Source organism: Phalacrocorax aristotelis, chromosome 15 (assembly GCF_949628215.1).
Source record: "Phalacrocorax aristotelis chromosome 15, bGulAri2.1, whole genome shotgun sequence".
NCBI classification, from domain to species: domain Eukaryota; kingdom Metazoa; phylum Chordata; class Aves; order Suliformes; family Phalacrocoracidae; genus Phalacrocorax; species Phalacrocorax aristotelis.
In genome coordinates, this window is record NC_134290.1 from 15,064,910 (window position 1) to 15,082,886 (window position 17,977).

A 17,977-nucleotide genomic window follows, 5' to 3' on the forward strand; every position below is an offset into this window, starting at 1 on the left:
TGGTGTCAATTAGGAGCCTAACAGAGCTTGGCCTTTGAGTTCTGGGGAAGGGGGATCCCACACACTGTTACAAGCAATTTTCTGCTCAAAGTAATACTCACTCATTGATTTAAGTGGAGAGACGTGATTCTTTGTATCCTTATCTATAGACTCAGGAAGGGGTGAAAATGAAAGAGGATTCTTTCTCTTCAAAATTTTGGTTCACACAGGGCTCTCCTCTGCCCTGAAAAGCCAGTTCGAAGCCATATGCATCTATCCAGGGGCTGAACTTGGATGTGTGCGTTAAAGGGTCTGTTGTGTGTCTCTGTGTTTCCAGTAGAAAAGTTTGGAAAGCCAGCCAGGAGTACAGAATTTGATGCATGTGGTCGTCTAGAGACCAGAGGTGAGTTCTCACTGAGCAGGTGGGTGTAGGGTGTTGGGTTTTGAGCTGATGTAGTTCACACAAGTAGCACGTGCCACATTCCAGAGAAGAGATCATGGCACGACTTGATCTTTCTAACTCCACTTACAATCTCTGACCTTTAGGGAGGAAGAAAACTGTTTTCTGGGCTTTTTCTGCCTCTGCTGCAGTGGGGAATAGATAATATCTCTCCCTCCCTTTTGTAAAAGCTGTTTGTGTGTCTGGTGGCGAGAAGCCACGGTGAGATCCCAGCAGTAGCGCTGCCCCTCTACCTGCTCATGTTCTTGCGTTGCCTGATTTGGAGTCATTGCTCCGTGCGTATGCCGAGCCTTGGCCAAGGCTGTTTCGACACAGCCAACACTGAGCCGGTGAGAGGAAGAAGCAGGAACGTGACACCCCTCGTAGAGAGGAGCCAGTGCCTGCAGCCTGAAGGGTACGGTATGAACTCATCTTGATTAGCTTTAATGGCGTGGGTCCATCATCACTTAATTGGCTGCCAATAGTTTCCCTAATGAAGGAAGATGGATGGCGCTCGGGGCCTTGCTTGAAGGGGCTGGCCGGTCAGAAGCAAGGATGCGTGTAGAAATACGGCTCTCACCTGGAAGGGACATGGGAGCTAAGCTGCACAGCGGCACTCAGAGAGCCTGAGCGCGGACGGTTCCTCTTCTCCTTACATCAGGACAAGCATCAGTTATCTTCCAAGGCAGAGATGGGAATTTCTGTGACCCTGCGTACGCTTGGCTGGTTAGGGTAATCATCTCCTGTTCCCAGCAGAGATGATCTGGTGTTTGAGAATGTTCTTTCTTGCCTTTTTTCTGGTTTTGGTTAGTGAGTGTGCTTTCTCAGCCAGCCACTGACTTAACTTCTCCAGGCTGGAAGGTCCGAAAGGTCATTCGCACTCCTCCGGAACAGTCTCACTTTCTGATTTTACTTTAAATGATTCTTTGGGAATTTGGAGTTCTCTGATGTCATTAAAAAAAAGAAAATCAAAACCTTCATAAGACTGTGCAGATGAAACAAAATTGTTGTCTTAGCCCACACAGGGTATTATGCAGTCTGGCAGATCCCTTCCTTGTAGCAATAAGAAAAGGATTTGGCATTTAACCTCTTGAAATTAAACCAGAGTGTGAACTTCAATAGTTCAATCTTATCAGGGCTTTGCTAGAATAACAAATTGTGAAAAAATGTAATCGCGTCTCCAATGTGACCTTGGCAGATCTGCCTCTGTGATGTGAGAGAGATTAGGTAACTCTAAGCAGATGTCTGTTTATTTTGAAAATAATAGTTATAAAATCTTTTTTTTCCCCAGTTTGTTTGCGCTGCCTGTGGGGGTTGTGACAGAGAGAATTGTGGTCTGCATGGCGCGCTCTGTTATGCTGAGCAGTAATTGCTCGTGGAGGTTTGAGTTATTGATCTATTGGTGGGGGTTCAATTTCAGCGTAAAGACCTGTGTTCATGATTTAATTGGAGTGATTAATAACTCACTCGCAGGCTAGATGGGAATCAATACGATTTCAGACAGCAAAAGTAGTGCATTTTCTCCCGTAATGTAGTAGTTGGTGGTTTATTATTTGCCCCCGTTTGCCTAAAATCATAAGATTCCTCGGTATATAGCAGGTTTGTCTGTGTAAAAGCTTACATTTGGAGTTGAGCATTTGTGCTTGCTTGCTTTCCTGTGTTAGCGGGAACGATTGTCTTTCTAATGGCTCGTTTACCTTGTTGCTTGTCTGTCAGTTGGGTTAGGTGTACAATATGCCATCACACACAACAAAAAACAGAACAAAACAAGACAAACACACCTTCAGTAACTAACTACAAGAAGCTTTAGTTACGTTTTGTGGCCGTGGCAATAGAGTGGCTCCTGTGTCACTGGTTTTTAGGCACCTGGCATCTGCTTAGGAGCAGCGCTGAAGAGATTTAACCCTGCAGCGTTTGATCCACCATTATAGCCCTAGATTAAAAGCCTGTATGAAACTTTCAATCTCATTACAACGCCAGCATCCACAGTAGGTGCTTTAGCTGCAAATCCTGTTTCAGCTTTGCATTGAAATGTTGCCAGAAGCAGCATTGCTAGGAAAATGCAGTGTGACTTACTTTGGGGGGATTTGAATGGTGATCCTCCTTCTTTATGCTCTGGCCCCAATCCTTGTGTTTGGCACCCATCTTCATTCAGCTCCCGCAGCTTTGGAGTGTCGTCATGCATGCTTACAGCTAACATGCCTGGATAGAGCATGGAAAGCTCCCAAATCTCTAGGAAAAAACCATGCTATTAAAGAACCATAAAGCAGCAAATCAGCGTCAAGTCCATAGGTCTTAATGCTTTTGCTCTCAGTTTCTAAGGGGAGGGGGTGAAATCTTTCTCTGCTGCAAGCTTTCACAACAAAGGCTCTTATCTACGTAGCTGGCTAAGGAAAGTGTTTAGCATAGTGGTTTTGAATCTTCTTTTTGATTTGCAGAGTCCAATAAGCTTTCTGGTGGGAGTGTGGACTCCTATACGGCAAATTAATCCTAATGGCAATAGACCTTTTCTTTCTGATTAACATTCTCAGGCATCTCGATATGTACATGAGCTGCAAACTGAAAATACTGATCTGGATGGAAGTGTTTTAATTTTAAATAAATTACCCTTTAGGAAATCTCTCCTACCAGTCCTTGAAAGTACCAGGGTAAATATAAATTTGCCCCACCTGAGTTTTCAATTGGGTGAGAAACTGTAACTGTACTGAGAGGGTAAGGACCAGGCTGGAGTGGTGGGTGCAGGGCTCTGGGGGTGGTCGGGGCACCCTGAAGCCCTCGGCTGCATCAGCGTGGCTGGGGTGGTGGTGACCGACACACGGACAGAGCCGGCGCTGGGGAGCACCCAGGGACCGTGCGGGCGTAAGAGGAGCGAGGAGCTCTCTGTGCTCAGGGGAGCTCCTAACATGGAAATCATGGAACACGTCAACCCTGCACTCTCAGGAGTCGTTGGCTTTGCGTTAAAAACATGAGGTGCTTTCCTTGTCGCGACGTTACAAAAATGACTTGAAGATATTTTACTTTTAAACTTGGGTGCTTCAGAAGGGGAGGGCGAAGACACCCTTGGAAGTTAATTCTGAGGACCAAGCTGACAGCTTTTTGCCACTGTTGCTTTCTTCTAGGTTGAAAAGCTGAAGGCTTGTTACAGCCCCAGCATACAGCAATCTAGCAGGTTAAATGACTTGGGCAACACAGTTTATTAAAACTGGCAAGTGCTCGCTCCAGTTCTCTTCCTGATAGTCAAGGCTGTCTGGGAGAGTAATTGGTAGTGGCAGCTGTTGGGAGGGTATTTCAGATTGCAGCAAGACGATTTGACTTGACAGACAGCTCTGTACAAACGCACTGAGTGATAGGGGCTGAATCCAGAGCGGGGTGCGGAGGAACTTCCCGCTGAAAGCCGCGGCGGCTCTCGGGGACGGGCTGGGGGAGCAGCGCCGCGGACAAAGGCCTGCTCCCCCGCACGCAGGCGGCGGCGCTCGGCAGCGGGTTCAAAGCCGGGCGTGAGGGTTGGTGCTTACACTCGGCTTACTTGGCTTCCTTTCCCCTGTGAGAAAACACTGCAATTATTTGTGGAAAACCCACCAGAGACCTGTGGTGTTCTGAAGAGCCCGTGTCACAGAAGAGTGGTTTTTGACACGACCTAACGTGTGCAGTTCGCCGCTGTCATGAGGGAAGTTTGGCCTTTGCTTCGCTATAAAGTTAAAAACGGTTTACGTTACACACCAGGGAGCCTTCCAGACAGTGGTTTTACGTGCAAGTCCCAATCTTTATTCCTTATCTTAAGCTGATTTGCATTAAAATGGGTGGAGGAACTTGGTGTCCATATGTTGGATGGCTCTGTATTGTGGCTCTGCTTGCCTTACCTTTGCAGGCCAAGCTAATAGTCTAATGTCCTAAATAGTGCCACCCTCCTAAAACGCAATGAAAAAGCCGTCCATATAAAAGCAAATCCAGCTGAGGATAAAGAATTAGCACTTAAATATTCATTTTCACTTGTATGCACTCTGGCAGCATCAGTGCTATCATAGCCAATGCAAAATGCTTTATTCTCTCGTGTGCTTATATATGTTGCATATCCACAATACATTATGCAGCACTCTAAAAGCTCAATTTAAAAAAAAAAAAAAAGGTTTGCTGAAGTTCATTGAATCCTCTCCTTTAGTTATTTCTTCGTTTTGACCTAATGCTGTAAAATCGCGCTCTTCTGTACTCATTCCCTGTGCCAATGATTCAAAACTCATCTCTGGGACTCATCAACCAACCCTGAAATACTCCGCTTCTTGCCACATATGTCCGTGTAATTCCTGTGGTGATGCTTTTGCAGTGTTTCTTGCTGGAATTATAATATGGAGCAGGGTTCATCATAGCCAGCCTGGCTTACGTCTGTTTTCGAGGATGTGTACAGGGTGGACAGATAGGCTGCAGATGGTGGTTGTTGTGTTTCTTGGGAAATTGCCATTGGTAAAGATGTCATTGATGGATGTAGGAGAGGAATTTCTTTCTCACATCACCCCATCACCCTTGCTGTTTGAATACAACGAGGGAGACTGCAGAAAGACGTCTGAATGACTCCACTTTTTTTTCAAGAGACAAAGGAAAGGCATGCAAGCAAGATTAGATTATTTCCAGTCACATTGTACGTGTGTTGACAGTCCCCTTTCAGCAGCAACCAGCAGCTTGCAAAGAGCAAGAGGCAGGGCTGGAACTGCTGTTGCCCCAAGTACTGTTTGTACAACACAGTAACTGCTTATTGGAGTTCTCAAAGCAGCCTTTACATGTTTAATCCCTTGCACTTGAGCTACTCTTAATCAGCTTGAAAGCAAATTCCTGTAACAGAAAGGTTTAATTTGTGTCTGGGACTTTCTGTATTGTATTTAGCCTGCAACGCTGTGTAGTTACACGCTGGCAAGCATGTCACCCTGTGCAGCCATGGGGACGGGGAGTCCGTGTTTATTCCAGTCACAGATTTTGAAGTCACTGAAATTTCTTATTGGGTCCATGCTGATGGTCGTCTTTCGGGTTCAGGTAACTCCTTCTAAAACACACTTTTTGCAGCAAATTCAACTGCAGTTGACTTCAGGGCTTCTCTTAAACATCAGCTCTTGTTTCTACAGATTTCCAGCAGCAGTAGCTAAAGCTCTCTATGCTTATAAAAGTTCTTTAAAGTTTTCATCTTTACCAGGTTAGACTGGAATGGGTTGTCGCCCAAGACACAGCGAGGCTGAAATTTTGCAACACTCCAAATGACAAATTAGTTGATCAAGAAGGCAAGAATTACTAATCCCAAATTGTTGTTATTTTTCTTGTTAGAGCAGTTTCAGTCCTTTCTTCCCCGTCTCTCGCACTCAGTCATCATTCATCCCCATGCAATCAAGACATGTTTCACTGTCTGTTCATTTAAGAAAACCTCTCAATGGAAGACGTCCAAAGTGGTTGGTTAGAAAATAAACAAAGTTGGCATGCTGAAAAGGGGTAGCGCTCTGCATGGTGGAGAATGGCAGATGTGATCCAGCCTTCCCATAGCATGGCTGAAACATGAATCATTGCAAATGTCAGATTTCCTGTGAAGGGACGAGCTGAACTGACACGCGTTCAGGTTTAATTAAGGTTGAATTATTGGAGCTGACTGTCAAGTCCTAGGCAAATTGGCTCAGCCTGTTATCATTAAGCATGAAAATTACTCTAGGACTTGGTAAAAATAAACACATTTTTGCCTCTAGAACATTGTGATGTGGTCTGGTGGGTCTGTGCTTTTGTTGGGGCAGTTACGCTCAGTTCCGTGGGCCCATCTGCTCATTAGGACTAGATTAGGAGCCGAAACACAGAAACTTCTTGCAAGGATCCAGCTTGCACAAAAGGGAATATTTGGTTTCTTTCCTTGGGAGATTTCCGTATGCAACCAGAAGTCAGCCCAGTCAATTGGAAGGAACTTGGGCGTACAAGAGTATAGTTCCCTTAGGAGTGACATTCGAGCATCCGACAGAGAAACCGCAGAGGTTGAGATCCTGATCAGAATGGGCAACATCTCCCATTAAAATCATTAAAATTAACTTTCTGAGGGATTTCAGGGAAGGGAGCTCAGAGACTTTCAGGTGAATGGAGGGGAAAGTCTTGAATTGGAGATTGGTGTGATGGGTATCATGATAAGGATCTTGTTCGGTACCTAAGAAAAGAGGTAGTTATAGCCTTCAAAATCCATCATTTCTTTGGTTGCACGGGGAAAATGTCCTCAAAATTGTCAGGTTTCTGGAGACCTGGAGTTTGGTTAGCTGTTGACTGGGTATTAGAAACAGGCCCTGAACAGGTAGAAGTAAGTGTTGGTAGAAAAGGGTGAAAGGAAAGAAAGAAACGAGGACATGTGTGTGTTTGTTCTTCGGTGTCAGAGTGCGCAGTCATGGCACGGCCCTGCATGGTGTTAGCTGAAGTGAAGGGTCTTAAGTCTTTGCTTAGAAATGCCGTTTGTTCTAGTGCTCCTAGAGTAGTGAGACACACGGATAAGGTGTGTTTCCATTTGGGCATCTGCTTTCCATTTTGTCCAAATCTATTTTGCCAGAGACTTCAGCGAAACACCTACATGTGGGAAGAGTTTCCGTTTCAGAAGGTTTGACTTTCAAACATGAGGCAGGTTGCAGTGCCTGGCATCACTGCCTTCCTGTAATTTCTCCCTATGGATTGTCCTGCCTTTGTTCTCGTGTGGTTCCCTTCCCTTCACCTGTTGCAGTTTACCCTCAAGTGAGCCACATGAAGCAGCTTCTCTCTCTTGCGCTGTGTCGCAGGCGTGAGAAGGGGAAACAGCAAAGCCACCAGCACACCAGGATTCACGCACCATCCTGCCCGCGTGGCGGCTGGGAGGGCTTGGGGATTTGGCTGTCTCTCACATGCTTCTCCTTGCTCGCCCGTGAATTCACACCATATCTTTCCCTTCTCAGTGCTTTTGCTCAACGTGGCTACAAAAGTAGAGAAGATAGTCACACTCAGGCCTGTAGCTTTTCCAGAGGGGGGCAAGGGGGAGGAAGCATCTGGGTATTTTCATTGTTGTCAAGAATGAAACACCAAAACATTTCAGTACTGCAATCTGAGAGATGCAAGTTGGCAGCAGAAGTTAGTCATGCACCCCTAGTACTAACTAATACAACCAGACTGGCTGGTCAGCTCAGTCAACAAGGGAGCATGAGCTTTTGCTTTGAGAAATTGCAAATGAGAACTAATGCTAAAACCACGGGGAATCAATAGCTGTACATAAAACTGGTCAAACAGCAGCTTTTAATGTGGGACTTTATTGATTTGTTTTGGATCTAATTGACTTTTTACTCAACTAACTTTTGTGGTGCCGGTGTGTTTTGAATATATACCATTAGTCTACATTGCCTATAATTACACAATATGAAGTTTAACTCTGTAGGAGGAGGCCTGTTGGATGGAAGGAGGTAATAGACTCTCAGGAAACCTATGGTCAGGAATGAAACCCAATTGCTTTTAATGGGTAGCTCCTGAGAAACAGTAGGATCTACAGCTGCAAATACACTTCCTCCAAAATGCACAGCGTGGGGACCCCTGGCTTGACAAGTCAATGACAATTTTTCAATTGTTAGTAATAAAATCTGAGGAAAAGTTACAAACACAGGTGGCATTGCAAAAAATAACGGTGCACAAGAGCGATGAGAATTTTATTTCAGAAATAAATTCTTTGCCACTCTAACATTGGAACCAAGTCTAGTTCCATCTCAAAACCAGAGTACCTGTGATGCATGAACCCATATTTGAAAAAGTAGTTCACTGAAATGAGAGTTGGCCTTATATTTGTTTTAGGGAATAATTTAGGACCTCCAGAGGTTGTGTCAAACCTGCAAAGATATATAAGGTGCTGGAAAGTACAGGGTTGATCGTACTTGCTGGCAGCCAGAGCACTGGTGTTTGGAAAGGCTTCTGTTCCTGTGATTTGTGGGACTGAGGCCACTAGTTCTCAGACTTCTTCAGCTGACAAACAGAGAGTTCATATGTTTCCATTTGTTCTCTTTTCACATTCTGAATTTATATGTATGTAGTGATGGATTGATTGATTGATTGATTGATTGATTGATTGATTGATTGATTGACTGAAGGAAACGGTGCAATGGTGAGGGTGCAAGCAGAGCCAGAAGCAGTGTGGGAAACTGCCTTTTGTCTCAAGGAAGGAGATGCCTTCACCACATGGGCATTTTTTGTACAGAAAGTGAGCTGGGATGCTACAGGCTCTGATTCATCGCTGTCCTCCTCTCATCTAACGCCAGCGTGGTGGCGCTCAAGTCATCGAAGCAGCAGCAGTGCTGCTTCGCATAGGCTCTGGCCTCGCATAGGCTGCGTTCGCCTGGTTAGAGCGTCCACATGGCCAGAATTAGCTCGTGGTGTGTTGTGTGTTATTTCCACACCTCCTACATCAGGAACTGCCTCAGTCCTTTGATGAGACGGGAAAATTTCAAAGGTGGAATTTGTTAGTGAGGGTGTTAGGAGTGTGTTAATGAGCGTAGGTAGCATCTCTTGCATGTCCGCAAGCCAGCTAAATGCAAACGGCTCCCAACACGTTCTGGTGGATAATAAAAGTATGTATCCTAAAAGTCAGAAGTGCTGTGTGTGCACGTGAAACACATGCACAACACTAGTTCTCGTAACCCATGAACAGCTTTTCTTGTAATTGTGGGTGTATGTGCACTCAAGGATACACAGATTATGTCGAAAGGGGAGTTACAGTGGGAGTTGAATCACGTTCATGTTGGTCCTCTCAGTTGGCTTCGACCTTTTGGATAGTTGTCTCTGACCTGCTTGATCTGAAATATCTGTCCTTTCCTCCCTTTTTCCTTTCCAGCTTTTTAACCCTTTGGGCTGCTTTGTTTAGCTTAATTTGGAAAAAAAGGAAATACTTGGCATCATAGAAGGAGCAATTCCATTTGGAGTTCTCACCATAGGTGCATTTTGCAAGGTTGCAGCATTCCTGATAGTTTTGACGTGCCGTGCATACAGGCGTGTGCAATACTTAGGGTGAGCAGGACAACACTTGGGTGCTCACCGCACTTCTGACTGGATTTTTCCAGCCTTCTCTGTTCTGTTCTTCCCCACAAGTGTGTGGCCAGGGAATGGCAATGTCACAGCTTCGCTGCAGAACTGCCCCATCCTTTGCTACACAAAGATCCCGGGTAGCCTCCTCCCTAGAAGCCAGGTGGGGTTATCATTAATGGTCCGTGCTTGGGTCACAGTGCGTTGTAGCTGGAGTTGAGCCTAAACACAATGTAGGTGAAAGAGCACCGAGAAAATGAAATGTCTTAATGATCAGGCTTGTGTTCTTGAGTTCACTATCAGCCTTAAAACTTATATTGAGCAGGAAATACTGTAGCAGTAACTTGAGACACATTCACACTCCTACTGTACGTAACCTTGGGAATCTGTAGAAGTCACAAAGCTATATGTTCTTTGTAGCATGCGTTCATTTAGTGACAGCTAAGTCTCTTACACATGTGCTAACAAGCACTGTAGACTGGCCAGTCAAGGGCAGCGGAAGGACAGACACACAAACACACATCCATCTTGTAGCAGCAGTGCTCCCACGATGCTCCCACGAGCTGAAGCATGACTTGTTTTTCTCAGGCATGTGTTCTACCAAGTGGCGAAACAAACGCAGACATTTCAGCATGTGCTTTGTTCTTTTTCTCCTTGCTCCATAAGGTCCCACCTTGAATGACAAGCCAGAAGTGAAAGCAGCCAATGTCCCAAAGGTGTCTGGGCTAGAGCGGAGCCGGGAACTGAGCACCGACGTGCCCTTCGCCCTGCCTATCCCCAGCCCCCAGCCAGTAGCTGCCGTTGTGACTTCTACTTCCTCAGCGCCCACGTCAAGCGCCAGAGCAAGCCCACTGTTGAAGAAGGAGCCAGTGATTTCAGCACCAGCACCACCAAGGCTCACGCCTCAGCCACAGCCTCGGCCACAGTCACAACCTCAACCTCGGCCGCAGTCGCAGCCTCAGTTAATACCTGAGCTTCGGACCCAGCCTCCGAGTCACATCCCTCCACCTCTCAATTACCAAGTGCATCACCAGGTGGCCCACAACGGACTCAATAATATCAGGTAGGGGAAAGGGATACTCGTGTCATCTTTATGCTACTGCTGGGCTAAACCTGGTTTCAAACGGGATAGCAATTGCTGGGAGGTGAGACGAGAGCACTCTTACTGTCTGTGTAAGATGCTCCATGTTTTGGACACTGGACTTTCTGTGCTGGCTCCGCAGGCTGGATTTTCCAGCAGTGATGCATAACTGCGTTTGAAACATGGGGATCAATGCTCCCTTTCTGGAGAAAGGCATGTGTAACTGCGGGGTAAACTTCCTTTACGTGCAGTTTCTAGTGGAGTTTTACACTGCCTTGTCCGAGCTGGCTAGTTCTTGCCCTGGAAATTTAAGGTGGTTTGAGTTTGAGCGATTCCCTTCTTTCATGTTCAGAAAGACTTCCATTGAAGCAGGTTTGTTCATGGTTATCAGAGGTTTTTTGGTTCACCAGCATCAAAAGAGGAATATCTATGTTGGAAAACACTATGTCCTTTAGAATAGAGCTCCCATGTAGGCTGAGAAATCTGCTTCAATCTGACATGTGCAGATCTAGCAGGAGGCTTAGCTTCGCTGTTTAAATTGCCTCCATCCAGTAAGTAGGATGTGTGAAAATGGTGTGGCTAAAACATATCGAGAGAAAAGAGTTTAGCCAGTCAACTGGAACCTGTGTAGTCTTTTTGATGGTACAAAAAACATGCCTCGCCTCCCAAACCAGAACTAGGCTAGTTTAAACAAGATGAGAAAACTGATTTAAAACATAATATTTGGCTGCACAAGGGTCAAAATATCAATACAGAGAGCTGCCATTAACGTGTATTTCATAGTATCCTGCATACTTAGGCTCTGTTGTGGTTTTACCCTGGAAATTCCACCATGGTATAAATGATTAATAATATTACAAACTATTCCAGATATCTCAGAGTTTTAGATTGCAACAAATAGTTGGCATTGTGGGAGTTACACTAAATACTAACTGCAGCGATAGCGCCTTTCACCCGACAAAACTTAGATCACTTGCAGTGGAGTGATAGCAATAGAAGGAGGAGATGTAAAATACAGAATTATTATGAGAAAAATTGATTAATGTGGTGTGCGTTTGCATGCTTGTGTGAACACAACTACACAGCATGCACAGCAGATACAACCTGGTCCCAAAGTCACCCACACTATGCAACTCTGTGTGCCCAGAGCAACAGAGAAAAGGAATTGGAGTAAGCACGTCTATGATCACAAGGACGCACATGGCCACTGCAGGGTCATCAGAGGCTAAATGAAGGTGCAAAATCCAGCTGCCTCTGCGGCCTTCATCGGTATCTCCTAGATAGCTCTGAGGATTGTAACTCGCTCAAGCACCAGAGGAAATGTCACTCCCGAGCGCCCAAGCCCTGTCCTGCCCTGTCGGAGAGGTTCATTAAGAACCGTTACTGCCTTCATTGCTGTTAAGAACAAAAACATAAGCTTGGGGAGATCAGTGTTACATAGTTGTGTTGTTTCTGGTAGTGTATTTCTTGTACCGTTTCAGTCTTGTAACACACTTTCTCTCTCTGTCTCTCTCTCCCCTCTTCCCCTCATCTTTTTTCTCTCTGCAGCCGGAGCAGCAGTGCTAGCAGTGCAACAAGCATCAGCCTCCCGAAACACCTTCCCCTCTCTCCCCAGATTCCTCCGCACCATTCCTCCGGCCCGGCTCTGCCCCTCTCCATCTCTAATCTTGCTACCTCGCACTTCTCTCTCAGATCGCAGGCCCAACACCAGCACCATCCGGCCATGTTCGCCACCCCACCCACGCTGCCACCTCCACCAGCGTTACCTACCAACAGCCTCGTGATACCGGGTCACCCTGCGGGTAGGTTCCCTCCTTCTTCCAGGGCTGATCCCCCATGCATGCACTGGAGGGTGTTGAGTGATGGGCTGGCTGGTGGGCAGGTAAAATGAAGTGACGCAGACCCCTCCGTGGGCAGTGTGTGCTGGAGCTGTGAGAGTGCTCGTGAAACAGGTAGGAGACCTGGGCATGCTTTACCGGATGAGAGATTGTAGAGACAGCACTGCAGCTTCTTATCAGAAGTCTTCAAAACAAATTTTCCCAGAAAAGAAAATCTCCTTTTCAGGGCGTGAGTTGTGCAGTGTGGCATTTCACAGCCATCAGACATTTTCTAGATTAACAAAGGACTGCTGTACAGTCTGCCATTCTCCCCTTCTTTCTCCCCACTCTAACGAAAGCTGCTGCTGTTAGAGCTGACTTGAAAAAACTGTTTCCAATCATCGCAGAAAGTTGTTCTAAGTGACCCCCTATCCTCCGCTCTGATCCTTCGACAAGCAGAGCAGGATCCTCCGCCTGCGGCAGCACAAGCTCTCTGTCTGCCCGTGGCTCCTTGGCCTTTCTGTCTGAGGCAGAGACAGCTCAGCTGACAAGCTCTGCTGTTCAGCTCTCTCTGTCTTTTGCGTCCTTTTAAAAAGTTTCCTTTGTTCACCCCGGCCCCCATTCCATTGTCACTTCTGCCCTAAATGCCCTTTTTGTAGCTTATCCATTAGCCTGCAGCTGTCCCTGGAAGAGACCCTGGCAGCTGGAGACTTCCCTGCAACTTTCACTTGCTGGGGCCTCCTTTTGATCTGGCATTTGACTCCACAACTAACTCAGCAGGGATTAAACGGGACAAGCATTTTGCAAATAACATGCCCTCTGTTTCCTATGAAGCCAGTTAAAGGAATAAGGAGAGGGCAGATTTGCTGCGGAAGAATCTGATGGCCTTGCATCCCCTTTTTTTCTTCCAGGAGCTAAATAATGTCCCATTATTTGTAACTGCTTCTTTAAATGAAAGAAAAATGTGAATTGGTCCAAAGTGAGCTTTCAGAACGCTGATAGGCAAAAGTGCCGTGGGTTCCTAGCCGGAAGCAGGACCACATAGGCCAAAGCTGCTGGCTTTCAGAGGCCCTGGCACCATCTAGAATTTCAACCACATGGCTGGGAAGATGTTGGCAGCACTGTGGAAGACCTATTCATTGCTTCCCCTGTTTAAGGCAAAGGACTACTGTGATGGAGGCTTTGAAAGTATCGCAAAAGGAAATAGCAATGCGCTCCCTAAAAGCATGATATTGCAGTCACTGAAAGCAAGTATGTTTTCACCATTAACTTCAGGAGGTGCAAAATCAAGTGACCTATTCACATTCAACAGCTTGTCAGGAAATGGTAACAGTCTTGCTCCTACTAAAAGGATTTCTTCTGCCATGTAAGCCGGAGAAGCCTAAGGTAGGGGAGGCAAAGGTCTGGGTGTCTAACCCTGCAGACAGTGAACTGCCTCTTGTCTGCATTATACGAAATGCCTGCAAACTGGCACATCATAAAATCAGTACGGAGCACTGCGGAGCCAGGAGCTTCTGTTGTCGTTCACATAAAAGTTTCTTAAAAGCAGCAATGTTGCTGAGCAGCCCTGAGAAGCTAGGATCCAACTGCCGCTGGCAGCGTAGCCCTTGCTCTGCCGTTCGAGTGCACGCGTGCTCTCAGTAAAAGCACCAGCTTAGAAAAGCCGTCAGAGAGGGTATGGCCCTTTCAAGTCTCCTTTTTGTCATCTTTTTCTCCCCCCACTTTGGAGGAAAGTGTGCTCTTCCTTTAAATTTACTTTGGCACACTTGTTGCTGTTACCAAGACGAGAAGCAGAACTCAGAGCTCCTTCATCCACTGATGGTCCGAATTCAGGTCTCTGAATAACAAGAATGCACTTCTGGTGGCATTTCTTCACTTTGAAACCTACTGCTTATACAAGTAACTTAGGAGCAACCCTTGTGTGGGCTGCTGCCCTCTACTCAGAGGCACCAAGGCTGGCCCTTATGTGGGATACAGAGAGGAAACAGCGGTCTTGGTGTGTTCTTTTCTGAACGTGAGGGCACCTGGCAACATTAGCAGGTTCGACATTTTCCCGCCATGCCCACCTCGTGCAGAGAGCAGTAGTGTTTGGGCGTTCAAAGGGCTGCTCAGGTACCCTGCTCCTGGTTGTGTTGTTACACGGCCAGACCTGTGGGACAAGGTGTCACTGGCACGCCCAAGAACTTAGTTCTGATCCTAACGTTGCCCAGAGCCCCTTGTGGAGCTGCATTATGGCAGTCCCATCCTTGCTACAAAGCAGCCGCTCCTCCGAGTGCCACAACGCGTCTCCAAACATCTCCAGGCCTTTTGTTTTCCTGACAAAGGCCAAAGTTGTGGTACAGGGCTACGGGCTGGAGCCAGCTGCAAATCTAGCAGTCTGACTTCAAGTCTTCTAAAGAAATTGGATATCAGAGCACTTACAACTGCCAACTTGCTTTTATCTCTCCCTCCAGAAAAGTGGATTATCTTGATGCTAACAGAAGGATTCAGTTTCTTTAAGTCTTGCCAGATTTAAATGCGTAAACACACACACATATGAAATCATATTCTCTAAAGAGGTTAGGTTTTGGACCTAAGTGCTTTCAGCCTAGGTTTTTTTTTTTCTTGCTCCAAGGAGAACCCCCTATAGCCTTTTGCTCCAGTGCCTTAGGCTTCGGTATCACAAGTATATGTACCTTCTGCTTTTGTATAAATTTTTATAAAGATTGTAGCAGTACACAGTACCTGCTCGTAGCAGTACATTTATTACTGAAAAGCACCCAAAATTTGCTTTCGAAAGTGACTTTCAATAGGATGTAGGCTTCTAAGTGGTAGTAGAGACCTTGAAATTCCCCCATGAGGGTGCCTGTTTCTAAAGATGTTAACCATGTCACTTCAGAAAGTGATTGAATTAGACATTTCTGATGTTACTCTAGAAAATTTAAGTAAAAGATACGCCTGCTGAACATGAAATAAACCTTTAAAGCGCATGTATCCTTTTGCCCCTTTATATTCAGTGCTGTAGTTTAAAAGGGATGTTACACTGAAAGAAGTGGATTCATGTAAATTCAGAAGCAAGTAGGTCAGTCAGGACCCAGTGTATGTCATCTACAGCCGGTGACATGGGTTGCACTCGGCCTAGAAAATACCTAACGTCTTGGGTGCTGATCCCTGTTTGAAGTTCTTAGGCGAAATCACAGATGGATTTAATTGATACCAGCAGACATTTTGGGGAAGTGGACGTTTGTCCTTATTGCCTTCAGTCACATCATTTCTAAAGTGCTGGTGTCTTTCACCGCCCCAAACCACATTCAAATTCAGTGCCAAGTTATTCTTCCAGAGGAAGACGCTGAGAAGAGGCCACATGTCATATGGTAGAACATTTTCTTTCTGCAGTCGTTGCAACCTTCGTGAGGTCTTGAGCCAGCTCAGTGCTTCTCGTCTTCCCGCTGATTCCTCCTCCGTATTTTCTCATAGGAGAAAAGCCTGGAGGCAAGGACAAAAAATGACAATTATGGCCTGTTAGAAATCGAGGAAAGGACTGCTTAGTATTTAAAATCTCAGAAAAAACTTATTGCAAAGAAGGCTTCAATTTGTAGGATGGGTGTTCCTGGTCACTGTGTGCATGTCCTGGGGCTGTGAAGGGGGAGGATGGCACAGGGATCTAAAACAGCTGTCTGAGCGGGTAGTTTCCAGCCACCCAAATCCATGGTTATCTCACTGTGTTGTAGATCTTGTCAAAATTTTACCTCTTAAGTACATGTATGTTAGAGTTTAACACGTGCGTTAGGCCCACCATCCATTTTCATTGTACTCCGAATTCAAACCTCCCAAGGAAACAGGTCAGTATTCCTCATTTTAAAGCGAGCCGTTGTCCTCGAGGGTGCTCCCAGCATCTTGCTGGTGCGGGAAGGTCCGGCCACCATGCCGCGAGACCAGACCTCCGAGGTCCGTTCCCGGAGAGACCTCGGTGCCGTGGCCGTCAGGTGCCGGGGAGGAGGAGGAGGAGGAGGAGTGGCCCGTCGGAGCTGCGCGGGGGTAGCGGGGCTGCGGGCGGGGGGCCGGGGGCGGATGCTTGCTGACGCCCCCAATGATGTTTTCTGCTGTGATGACTCATGGTGTTCTCTCTTGTCTTTAGATACCAGCCTGTTGATATCATTCAACCAACCAATCATGTATTGCCAGCCTCATTCGGGGATTCTGATTGGTACTTTGTCACAGGCATCTCTCTTACCTCCACCAATGAGTCCTCACGTAGAAAACCACCACAGCATGACCTGCAGAAACAGGGAATGCCAGGTGAATATTGACTCTTTCTCCTCCGTCTTTGTGGTACTCACAGGCCCACGGGCCTCTGTGTCTTTTTTTTTTCTCTCTCTCTCTCCTCTAGATCACGAACTGCTCAGGCAAGAGCTGAACAACCGGTTTTTGGTTCAGAGTTCGGACCGGGCCGCTGCCTCACTTGGCCCGGTGCCGCTGCTGAGAGCGGAGTTTCACCAGCACCAACACACGCATCAGCACCAACACACCCACCAGCACACATTCACTCCTTTTCCATCCAGCTTGCCCCAGACGCCGCTCATGCCGCCCTCTGCACCTCCCATGGTGCGTACCCCAGCCCAAAATGTGAGGATAAGTAGAGCATCTCTGGTCAAAAAGCCTAACCCACTCTTTTCAAACAAATCCCAGTCCTCTTCATTTCAGCCAGGTGTGCTGTCCCTGCCCTTCTGACCTGGAGGCCTGGAGAGACAGGCCCAGCACTCCCGAAGGGACCCCCTTTCCATCCAGAGCCTCCACACCGAGCCTCCAGGTCCCCCACGCTGCTACCCACGAGCAGATACCGCACCCATGAGAAGTCCACGGCCCCTTTAGTTTCCCTTTTCGCATGTCCTGCTGTGTATTTCTATTCCCCCTTTCCCAGAGCCAGGTGCCACGACACACCAAAACACACCGATGAGGGGGCCACACGATCGGCAGCCTCCGGTACCAAACGCAGTCCCCACAACCAATCCTTGCAGGGCAAACCCTACTTGCTTACCCGGAGCTCTCACCACAGTGCAGCATCTCATCTGATACCAGTTTTGTCCCTCTTCCTCCTAATTCCCTAATCTATATCAATTTTGGCATTTATTGTTTGATTACATCAACAAGCACTAATTTGTGTGTGGCTGGTTCTTCTTGTGGGAGAGATCCTCCCGGCCATGTAATAGCGTCAGCGTTTTGCCGTTGAATTTGCTTATAACACAATGAGACTTTGCTGCAGCTGTTACAAAATTGTTAGAGATCTGCTACAAATGGATTTTGTCAGTACTTTAAAACGCACTCTCTCTCTCCTTTTCTGGCAATTACTTTGTGAGGCTGAAAGAACAAGGTTCAGCTTTTTTTCCTCCCCTCTCAGTTTCACCCTGTGGCCAAAATGTAGAGACAACCCTCTTCTGCTAAAGGCTGGCAAAAGCCAGGAGTAACAGCAAAAGCAGCATTTGGGAAGAACTACCAAGAACTCAGGGGCTATAACATTTCTCACGTTTCTTGCAATGACATTCTTGGGTTGTAATCTGCTTAGCAGCGAGGCAATTAAAAGTAATATCATCCACCCAAAATCCAGCCCCAGGTGTTTGCTCAATGTACTCCTGCGTAAACACCTTCCCTTCTTTT

The 17,977-nt window shown here is 46.6% G+C and overlaps 1 protein-coding gene across 25 annotated transcripts in view; it reads left to right on the forward strand.

The window, feature by feature from the left end:
• Positions 1 to 17,977, forward strand: part of FBRSL1 (fibrosin like 1) — a 553,269-nt gene that overhangs the window by 515,307 nt on the left and 19,985 nt on the right. For 15 of the 25 annotated variants that reach the window (XM_075110637.1, XM_075110648.1, XM_075110650.1 and 12 more), the window contains 3 exons: positions 10,112 to 10,508; positions 12,075 to 12,328; positions 16,713 to 16,948. In XM_075110637.1, the coding sequence (XP_074966738.1) occupies positions 10,112 to 10,508; positions 12,075 to 12,328; positions 16,713 to 16,948 (887 nt within the window). Of the gene's footprint in view, positions 1 to 10,111; positions 10,509 to 12,074; positions 12,329 to 16,460; positions 16,949 to 17,977 lie in introns of all 25 variants that reach the window. The other 10 variants (XM_075110641.1, XM_075110653.1, XM_075110643.1 and 7 more) reach the window with 3 other exon arrangements.